Source organism: Canis lupus, chromosome 2 (assembly GCF_011100685.1).
Source record: "Canis lupus familiaris isolate Mischka breed German Shepherd chromosome 2, alternate assembly UU_Cfam_GSD_1.0, whole genome shotgun sequence".
NCBI lineage: Eukaryota > Metazoa > Chordata > Mammalia > Carnivora > Canidae > Canis > Canis lupus.
Genome location: NC_049223.1, coordinates 4,152,628 through 4,163,638, shown reverse-complemented (window position 1 = coordinate 4,163,638; position 11,011 = coordinate 4,152,628). Strand labels below are relative to the sequence as shown.

Genomic DNA, 11,011 nt, shown 5'->3' with positions numbered 1-11,011 from the left:
AGAAGCCTGTGTGCAGGATGCATGGTATTAGCAATTTAGTAACAAGTGTCAGGGTAGTGCTATTCCCAAAGATGGCCATATGTTTAGACTAGGGGTGGGGGAGAGGCATGACTCTGGTCAGGTCCTTTGTTCCTGGAGAAGTCTCCCAAGGATCTCTTCCTCTAGAGCACATGCATTGAGATAGGTAAACAAATATTCCTCCCATATGCCCCCAGGTATTTTTCAAAATGCTGTTTCCATGCTGCATTTCTGTGGGCTGTTTGTTGTACTCTTTAAGAGGGAAACTCAGTTTTCTCTAACCCTCCCTGCTCCCAGGAAGCAAAGCCCACTGATTTTAAAGTTCCAGGTCTTAAGTCTCACTGTTTGTAAGAAATTCAACCTGTCTGGTTTTCAAAGCCAAATGTTATGGGGATTTGTCTTTCTCATTTGCGGTCCACAATGTGAAAGTCTGTTCCTTCCCCTCTCTGTTTAACCTGCAGTATCCTTTCCTCCTGTGAATAGTGCCATGGGTTCCTATAGCTCCCTACAGAATTTTTGCCCTTCCTACCTTCTTAAATGTGGCCTCTTAGTTGTGGACTTTGTTATGACAGTCTTTCAGTCATTTTATGTGTTTTTTACACTGATGTGTTTTCTAGTTGTATCTGTGTGACAAGGTGAGCTGAGGGTCCTTCTACTCCACCATCTTCCCTGGAATTTGCCACTGGAATTCTGATAGGGATTGATTTGAATCAGTAGATTGCTATGGGTGATGTGAACATTTTGACAATATTAAATCTTCCAATCCATGAGCATGGAATATCCATTATTTATTTCTGTCATCTTCAGTTACTTTCACCAGTGTCTCATAGTATTTATAGTGTACAGGTCTTTTGCCTCCTTGATAAAACTTATTCCTAGTTATTTTATTATTTTGAATGCTATTATAAGTGGTATTGTTTTCTTAATTTATCTTTATAAAACCTTATGTTAGTGATGATAAAGCTGATTTTTGTATATCAACTTTGTGTACTGCAACTTTACTGAATTTAATTATCAGTTCTAATAGTTTTTTGATGGAGTCTTGTCTTTAGGGTTTTCTATTTATAATATTTTTTAAAAAAATTTTTATTGGAGTTCAATTTGCCAACATATAGCATAACACCCAGTGCTCATCCCACCGAGTGCCCCCCTCTTTGTCCATCACCCAGTCACCCTAACCCCCCGCCCACTTCCCCTTCCACTACCCCTTGTTCATTCCCCAGAGTTAGGTGTCTCTCATGTTTTGTCACCCTCATTGATATTTTCAATCATTTTCTCTCCTTTCCCTTTATTCCCTTTCACTAATTTTTATATTCCCCAAATGAATGAGACAATACAATTGTCTTACAATACAATACAATTAGTCCTTTCCCAATTGACTTATTTCACTCAGCACAATACCCTCAGGTCCCTACACATCGAAGCTAATAGTGGGTATTTGTCGTTTCTAATGGCTGAGTAATATTCCATTGTATACATAAATCACATCTAATTTATCCATTCATCTTTCGTTGGACACCGAGGCTCCTTCCACAGTTTGGCTATTGTGGACATTGCAGGTGTCCCGGTGTTTCACTGCATCTGTATCTTTGGGGTAAATCCCCAGCAGTGCAATTGCTGGGTTGTAGGGCAGATCTATTTTTAACTCTTTGAGGAACCTCCACACAGTTTTCCAGAGTGGCTGGACCAGTTCACATTCCCACCAACAGCACAAGAGAGTTCCCCTTTCTCCACATCTTCTCCAAAATTTGTTGTTTCCTGCCTTGTTAATTTTCCCCATTCTCACTGGTGTGAGGTGGTATCTCATTGTGGTTTTGATTTGTATTTCCAAGATGGCAAGTGATGCAGAGCATTTTCTCATGTGCTTGTTGGCCATGTCTATGTAATCCTCTGTGAGATTTCTGTTCATGTCCTTTGCCCATTTCATGATTGGATTGCTTGATTCTTTGCTGTTGAGTTTAAGAAGTTCTTTATAGATCTTGTATACTAGCCCTTTATCTGATAAGTCATTTGCAAATATCATCTCCAATTCTGTAGGTTGTCTTTGTTGACTGTTTCTTTTGCTGTGCAGAATCTTCTTATCTTGATGAAGCCCCAATAATTCAATTTTGCTTTTGTTTCTCCTACCTTTATGGATATATCTTGCAAGACATTGCTGTGGCCAAGTTCAAAAACGGTGTTGCCTGTGTTCTCCTCTAGGATTTTGATGGAATCTTGACTCACATTTAGATCTTTCATCCATTTTGAGTTTATCTTTGTGTATGGTGCAAGAGAGTGGTCTAGTTTCATTCTTCTGCATGTGGATGTCCAATTTTCCCAGCACCATTTATTGAAGAGACTGTCTTTCTTCCAGTGGATAGTCTTTCCTGCCTTGTCGAATATTAGTTGACCATAACGTTGGGGTCCACTTCTGGATTCTCTATTCTGTTCCATTGATCTATGTGTCTGTTTCTGTGCTAGTACTACACTGTCTTGATGACCACAGCTTTGTAGTACAACCTGAAATCTGGCATTGTGATGCCCCCAGCTATGGTTGTCTTTTTTAAAATTCCCCTGGCTATTCGGGGTCTTTTCTGATTCCACACAAATCTTAAAATAATTTGTTCCAACTCTCTGAAGAAAGTCCATGGTATTTTGATAGGGATTGCATTAAAAGTATAAATTGCCCTAGGTAACATTGACATTTTCACAATATTAATTCTGCCAATCCATGAGCATGGAATATTTTTCCATCTCTTTGTGTCTTCCTCAATTTCTTTCAGAAGTGTTCATGCTTTTATAGGGTATAGATCCTTTACCTCTTTGGTTAGGTTTATTCCTAGGTATCTTATGCTTTTGGGTGCAATTGTAAATGGGATTGACTCCTTAATTTCTCTTTCTTCAGTCTCATTGTTAGTGTATAGAAATGCCACTGACTTCTGGGCATTGATTTTGTATCCTGCCACACTACCAAATTGCTGTATGAGTTCTAGCAATCTTGGGGTGGAGTCTTTTGGGTTTTCTATGTACAGTATCATGTTATCTGCAAAGAATTTGACTTCTTCTTTGCCAATTTGAATGCCTTTAATGTCTTTTTGTTGTCTGATTGCTGAGGCTAGGACTTCCAGTACTATCTTGAATAGCAGTTGTGAGACTGGACATCCCTATCATGTTCCTGATCTTAGGGGAAAGGCTCCCAATGCTTCCCCATTGAGAATTATGTTTGCTGTGGGCTTTTTGTAGATGGCTTTCAAGATGTCGAGGAATGTTCCCTCTATCCCTACACTCTGAAGAGTTTTGATCAGGAATGGATGCTGTGTTTTGTCAAATGCTTTCTCTGCATCTCTTGAGAGGATCATATGGTTCTTGTTTTTTCTCTTGTTGATATTATCTATCATGTTGATTGCTTTATGAGTGTTAACCAGCCTTGCATCCTGGGGATAAATCCTACTTGGTCATGGTGGATATTCTTTTTAATGTATTGTTGGATCCTATTGGCTAGTATCTTGTTGAAAATTTTTGCATCTGTGTTCATCAGGGATATTGGTCTATAACTCTCTTTTTTGGTGGGGTCTTTGTCTGGTTTTGGAATTAAGGTGATGCTGGCCTCATATAATGAGTTTGGAAGTACTGCATCTCTTTCTATCTTTCAGAACAGCTTTAGTAGAATAGGTATGGTTTCTTCTTTAAATGCTTGATATAATTCCCCTGGGAAGCCATCTGGCCCTGGACTTTTATGTCTTGGGAGGTTTTTGATGACTGCTTCAATTTCCTCCCTGGTTATTGGCCTGTTCAGGTTTTCTATTTCTTCCTGTTCCAGTTTTGGTAGTTTGTGGCTTTCCAGAAATGTGTCCATTTCTTCTAGATTGCCTAATTTATTGGCGTATAGCTGCTCATAATGAGTTTTTAAGATTGTTTTTATTTCCTTGGTATTGGTAGTGATCTCTTCTTTCTCATTCATGATTTTATTACTTTGAGTCTTTTCTCTCTTTTTAATAAGGTTGGCTAATGGTTTATCTATCTTATTAATTCTTTCAAACAGCCCTGTCCTGATTTTGTTAATCTATTCCACAATTCTTCTGGTCTCTATTTCATTGAGTTCTGCTCGAATCTTAATTAACTCTCTTTCTGCTGGGTGTAGGATCTATTTGCTGTTTATTCTCCAGCTCCTTTAGGTGCAAGGTTAGCTTTTGTAATTGAGTTCTTTCCAGTTTTTGGATGGATGCTTGTATTGCGATGTATTTCCCCCTCATGACTGCTTTTGCTGTATTCCAAAGATTTTGAACGGTTGTATCTTCATTCTCATTAATTTCCTGAATTTTAAATTCTTCCCTAATTTCCTGGTTGAACCTTTCATCTTTTAGCAGGATGGTATTTAACCTCCACGTGTTTGAAATCCTTCCAAACTTCTTCTTGTGATTTAGTTCTAGTTTCAAAACATTGTGGTCTGAATTTATGTAGGGGACGATCCCTATCTTTTGGTATTGGTTAAGACCTGATTTGTGACCCAGTATGTGGTCTATTCTGGAGAAAGTTCCATGTGCACTTGAGAAGGTTGTGTATTCAGTTGCGTTTGGATGTAAAGTTCTGTAAATATTTGTGAAATCCATCTGGTCCAGTGTATCATTTAAAGCTCTGGTATCTTTGGAGATGTTGTGCTTAGAAGACCTGTCATTTGTAGAAAGCGCTATATTCAAGTCACCAAGTATAAGTGTATTATTATTAAGTATATCTTAACTTTGGTTATTAATTGGTTGATACACTTGGCAGCTCCCACATTCAGGGCATAAATATTGATGATTGTTAGGTCCTCTTGTTGGATAGATCCTTAAGTATGATATAGTGTCCCTCTTCATCTCTTACTACAGTCTTTGGGATAAACTTTAACTTATCTAATATAAGGAGTGCTACCCCTGCTTTCTTTTGAGGACCGTTTGAATGGTAAATGGTTCTCCAACCTTTATTTTCAGGCTATAGGTGTCCTTAAGTCTAAAATGAGTCTCTTGTAGACATCAAATAGATGGTTCTTGCTTTTTCATCCAGTCTGAAATCCTGCGTCTTTTGATTGTGTCATTAAGCTATTCATGTTCAGAGTTACTATTGAAAGATATGAAATTAGTGTCATCATGATACCTATTCAGTCCCTGTTTTTGTGGATTGTTTCCTTGGACTCCTCTTTCTTTTACAGGGTCCCCCTTAAAATTTCTTGCAGAGCTGGTTTTGTGGTCACATATTTCCAGCTTTTTCCAGAAGCTCTTCTGAATGAGAGCCTTGCTGAATAAAGTATTCTTGGCTGCAGATTCTTCTCATTTACGACCCTGAATATATCCTGCCAGCCCTTTTTTGCCTGCCAGGTCTCTGTGGAGAGGTCTGCTGTTAATCTAATATGTGATCTTCACAGTTAACTATGCACCAATATCCAGAAGGCCTAGTAAATTGAACTTGATATAGGACCACTGTTTTCTACTTGGAACTCTAGGACCTTGGTTCAACCCCTAGTCTTGCTTATTTTTAAAAGGTGAGACATCTGTTTAAATATTACCAGGGCTCAATAATTTGCTCCCAGATTCTCTGGAAGGAGCAGAAAGAGGAGCAATTGTATTAATCATAAGAGGTCATCACCTTAAAGGCTCTCGTTGAGCAGCCTGCTAAACCCCATGAGCCCATCACTATCTGACTATGAGTTCCTTATGAGTTCCTTGGTAGGAGAGCTGATCAGTCTACTCTTTGGCAACGTACTGTTGAGTAACCAGATCAGAGATTTCTTTGATAGGCCCTAGCCTAAATAGTCTAGAGGGGGGCACATGCCTACCCTTCTTACATTACTCTTTCTGCTGATCAGTCTTTGCTATCTGTGCAGCAGCCATACTTTCCAAATTCAATGATTGTCAGTAAAGTCTGGATTATGTCTCTAAGTGATCAATATGGGCTTATGAGGAGGCTTAAAGATTGAATTGAGTTTAATAACCAATAAGAATTGCATGACCAACAACAACAAAAGAATTGCATAAGTAAATCTAGAAATAGTTTTACTAACAATCTCACCATGTATTGTTTCCACACTTCTTTTGTACATCTTGGAGACAATCAAGATGGCTCACAGGAAACTATATTTACTGGAAAGATGATTCAACCATCTTATTCAGTGCTGAAGAACTCATCGTGTGTGGGCCAAAGCTCTCAGAGTCCATATACTATCCAACTGAGAATGTAGATGATGTTGAATGCTTGCATTTTTTCATCCTAGTACCATCTTCTTCCTATTCCTTAGACAAAGTGGCTATTTTTTCCTTACTCTGGAAATGGGGGTCTTTAATGCCATACCCCAGAGGTGCCTCCTTCAAGGAGGCAAACTGTCCAAGTCTCTAAGAGCTTCAAATTATTGGGTCAAGTGATCCCAAAGAGCTCTTCATTCTTTTTTATTTTAGGTATAAGTCTTGATAAAAATTTAGTGTGTTGTAGGTTGATTTTTGGTGACAGGGACATATTTATAGCTAACGGTAATAATTGAGTATAACTCAGTATTCAGGAGTTTCTGATGAATTTTGTTGTCATCACTGAAGGACTATATCAGTAGTTACGGAATTGCTTCTCTAGCTTTCCTAGGGTCTCTCTTTTGGATCTATATTTTGGACCACTATGTGAATTTGACCAGAGAGTTAGAGGCCATCCAGTGATCCCCCTAATATCTTAAAAGTTTATGTAAACAGTCATTAGTGCTACCCCAAACTCCCCAACTCCACTAGTACTTTCTGAGCTGTATTGGCACAGCTGATGAAGTGCCATGGAACTCTCAGATCTTTCAAATGATCCACTAACATCACTGGAGGGTGACTGACGAATTTCTCTAATACCTCTCAAAAGTGCCATGTTGGAAGTTGATTGTGTTTGTCTTCTAGGAAGTTAATGTGTTTTATTGACCACTCTACTCACTTCACCAATTTGTCAGAGAATGCACTGTCAGTTGTTGAGTTGGCCAATTAAGATAACTAGCCAAACTGAAAGTAACAAGTAAACCTTTATTCAATTACTGTAAGTATACAAGCAAGAATCTAAACAGGAAAGGCCAGCTTTAGCAATGTTCCATTTTTCCCTATTGAAGGAACCAGAGAAGTGTTTAATGTTTCATTACAAATGGGGAGGATGATTGTCTCTCACTGCTGAAGGATCTCCAAATAAAAGGCTCTTGCCATTGTATGGCCCCAGGCTATGGGGGGATTTGGGAAGGACTAGGAGAGGAAAATACTGAAAATTGAGTCAGAAAGGAGACAATTGTCTTCAAGGCTTCCCCTGTAAGGTAATCTAAGCAGAGTCACCTGAAGAGTACAGTGCTTTCTTTGAGGTCTATGAATGGAGCAGCTGGTCTGGGAAATGCTGGCCTGGAGAGGCCTGAGTACATGATTGCACTTCCTTCCAGAAACTAGCACACTTGGCTGTGCTTTAAGTCTAGTGTGGGGTAGGAAGCTTTCTTAAATGATAATTGCCAAGAAAAATCTTTGTAATTTTCTATGGGTTGAGTCTGAAAGCTTACAGATAGGATTTTAACTGAAACTGCACTTCTTAATTTTATACACATATACACATATGCTATATATGTATGCATGTATGTATATATTTTTGCACACGCATGAACACATATTCATACATTCACATGCATGTGAACATCATATGTGCATCTGTCACCCATATTGCATGTTTTAGAAGTCCTGAGGACTCTTGTACATCTTCAATTCTAGTGCCTCAGCTCTCATTCTTGCTTTCCTCCATTTCTTATATATATGTTCTTCCAATGTCAATCTTGAATATTAAAGCATCAACAGATTCATGTATTTGCTCAATTTTACAATACTTCAACCTTGTTAAGGAACTGCTCAGCACATACCTCTATAAAAATAAACCTATTCAATCCTGCAGTCTGCCCCCTATTTTCTTGCCCAACACTGAGGGTATGTTTCAAACTCTATTTTGATGACTTATTTGGATTTGTGTTGTTATTTTTATGCCTTCATTAGGTTCATTTCATTACATTTGCTTTCAGTTTTAGTTGCTTCATTTTATCCTTATTGATTTAATTTTATTTTTGCAATGTGTAGAGCATTAATACATAACGCATTAATGTGCTTCCAAAAGTAAATATTATGCAAAATATATATGTCCTTCCCCTTGTACTCCCAAGTCTTCTTTCCCACCCTTGTCTTCTTGTAGGTAACTCACTATAGTTTTGTCATGGTTTTTTCCCTTGTGCTTCATTTTGTAAAGTTAATATCTATTTCTCTATTTTTTTCTGATTTCTTCATTCTGACCCAAAAGTTAGCATACTAGGTACATTTTTTAAAAGAGTTTTTTCACTTAAGCATTAGCTCTTAGAAATCTCTTCTTGTCAGTTTATAGAAATATTTATTATTATTACACAAAGACATAAAGCAGTTTATATCACATTATATGCCATAGATTATATTAGGTTATAATTTATAGGATATACCTTAGTTTATTCAACCAATATCCTATTCTTCAACATTTTGATGGTTTTAAATATTTTACAGTTACAAATAATGCTCTAATGAATAACCTTGTACATATGCATTTTTATTGTTTGGTCGATTGTTATGAATTAAGCTATTCCATTCCACCAAGGCCGAAAAGTACAGATTATTGTAAAATATATTTGATGCCTCAGAATACTTATGAAATATAAAACAGTTTCAGTAATACCCTTTAAAACTTTCCTTATTGGGGCACCTAAATGGCTTAGTAGATTGTGTCCAACTCTTGATTTCAGCTCAGATCATGATCCCAGGGTTGTGAGATGGAGTCCCTTGGCAGGCTCCAAAATTGAGCATGGAGCCTGGTTGGGATTTTCTCTCTCCTTCTCCCCTTGCCCCTCCCCACCTCATACTCTTTCTGTCTCTCTATAAAACAACAACAAGAACAACAACAACAAAATATAATCTTCATGTAAGACCTAACATTAGGACAATTTATATATAGCAATGAAAGTGAGAGAAAATGCTATTGTATACTTGTTATAAATTCAAATCTGTAGTTTTCACAGTAGATCTGTTTTTCCAGTTAATGAACAAAATGCATCTCTTTATTTAGTTCATTTTGCTCTACCAGATGAAAATCTAATACTTCTAAGTCAAGATTCAGTGTCAAAACTCCAAATGGAAGTAGAGAAACCAATAATTTACAGAAAGGAAAGACATCATAGCAAGTATAAAAATTATGGGTAACTATCTTTTAAACCGATCAAGATCTTTTTCTTTGGTTCATGAATACAGATTTGAGCCTATATATTATAGAAATATTACACTCTTAAAGTGAATATGCAAACATAATGAGAAAACAAAAGCAAAAGCCTTACTGCCTTCAGATTGTAATTTCTAGTCATAAGATTATTTCATAACCATAGGACATGCACTCAGTATCCACCAAGGCCCAATAACTGCTCAATAGTATCTCAAAGTATCTTTCAACTGACTTTAGGAGATTATAGGTTCCAGGAGATCATGACCAATGGGCACTTCTGACCAGCAGTAGTGTCATTCCAACATATGCTCCAGTTATTGTGCTTTTGGTATTCTATTTTAAAAGTATGATTTAGGGATCCCTGGGTGGCTCAGCGGTTTAGCGCCTGCCTTCAGCCCAGGGCGTGATCCCGGAGACCCTGGATCGAGTCCCACATCGGGTTCCCTGCATGGGGCTTGCTTCTCCCTCTGCCTCTCTCTCTCTCTCTCTCTCTCTTTCTCTTTCTGTGTGTCTCTCATGAATAAATAAATAAGATCTTTAAAAAGTAAATAAATAAAATAAAAAGTCTGATTTATCACTTACATATAACACCCAGGGCACATCATAGCAAGTGTCCTTCTTAATATTCATTTATATGTAAGTGAAGAATCACTGAATTCTCCTAAAACCAATCTTACACTATATGTTAACCAACTAGAATTTAAATAAAAAATGGAAACTAAATAAATAAAAGTTATCACCAGTTTGCATTCCTATCCATTCTCTGCATCCTTACCTGTTGCTTCCTGTGTTGGTCATTTTAGCCATTCTGACAGGTGTGAGGTAATATCTCATTGCAGTTCTGATTTGTATTTCCCTGATGATGGGTGATGTTGATGATCTTTTCATGTATCTGTTAGCCATCTGGAGGTCTTCTTTGGAAAAATGTCTATTCATGTGTTCTGTCCATTTTTAAACTAGATTATTTTTGCTGAGTTGAGTTTTTATAAGTTCTTATATATTTTGAAAACTAACACTTTATCAGATATGTCATTTGCAAATATTTTCTCCCATTCTACAGGTTGCGTTTTAGTTTTGTTGATTGTTTCCTTCAGTATGCAGAAGCTTTTTATCTTGATAAAGTCCCAATAGTTCATGTTTTTACTTTTGTTTCCCTTGCCTCAGGGGGTGTATCTAGTAAGAAGTGTAATGGCTGATATCAAAGAAGTTAGTATCTCCCCTAGGATTTGATGGCTTTCAGTCTCACACTTAGATCTTTTATTCATTTTGAAATTGTTTTCATGTATGATTCAAGAAAGCAGTGCAATTTCATTCTTTTGCATGTTGTGGTCCAGTTTTCCCAGCACCATTTGTTGAAGACACTGACTTTTTTGTTGGATATTCTCCTACTTTCTCAAAGATTATTTGACTATATGGTTGTAGATCCATTTCTGGTTTCTCTATTCTGTTCCATTAATCTGTTTTTATTTTTATGCCAGTACCATACTATCTTGGTGATCACAGCTTTGGACTGTAGCTTGAAGTCTGGAATTGTGATGTAAATAATCAGTGCTTTTCTTTTTCAAAATTGCTTTGTCTATTCAGGCTTTTTTGTGGTTCCATAAAATTGTTTTTTCTAGCTCTGTGAAACATGCTGGTGGTATTTTGATAGAGATTGCATTAAATGTGTAGATTGCTTTAAGTAATATAAACATTTTAACAATATTTGTTCTTCCCAACCATGAGCATGGAATAATTGTCCATTTCTTTGTGTCCTCTTCAGTTT

At 37.2% G+C, this 11,011-nt stretch overlaps 1 protein-coding gene across 8 annotated transcripts in view; it reads left to right on the top strand.

Annotated features, from left to right (window-relative positions):
- The window catches only part of CCDC7 (coiled-coil domain containing 7), a 383,402-nt gene that overhangs the window by 250,302 nt on the left and 122,089 nt on the right, over positions 1-11,011 (top strand). The window contains exon 29 of one of the 8 annotated variants that reach the window (XM_038529719.1): positions 9,097-9,226. The exons of the other annotated variants lie outside the window; for them this stretch is intronic. Coding sequence (XP_038385647.1) covers positions 9,097-9,226 — 130 coding nt within the window. The remainder of the gene's footprint in view (positions 1-9,096; positions 9,227-11,011) is intronic. 8 annotated transcript variants of the gene reach the window in all.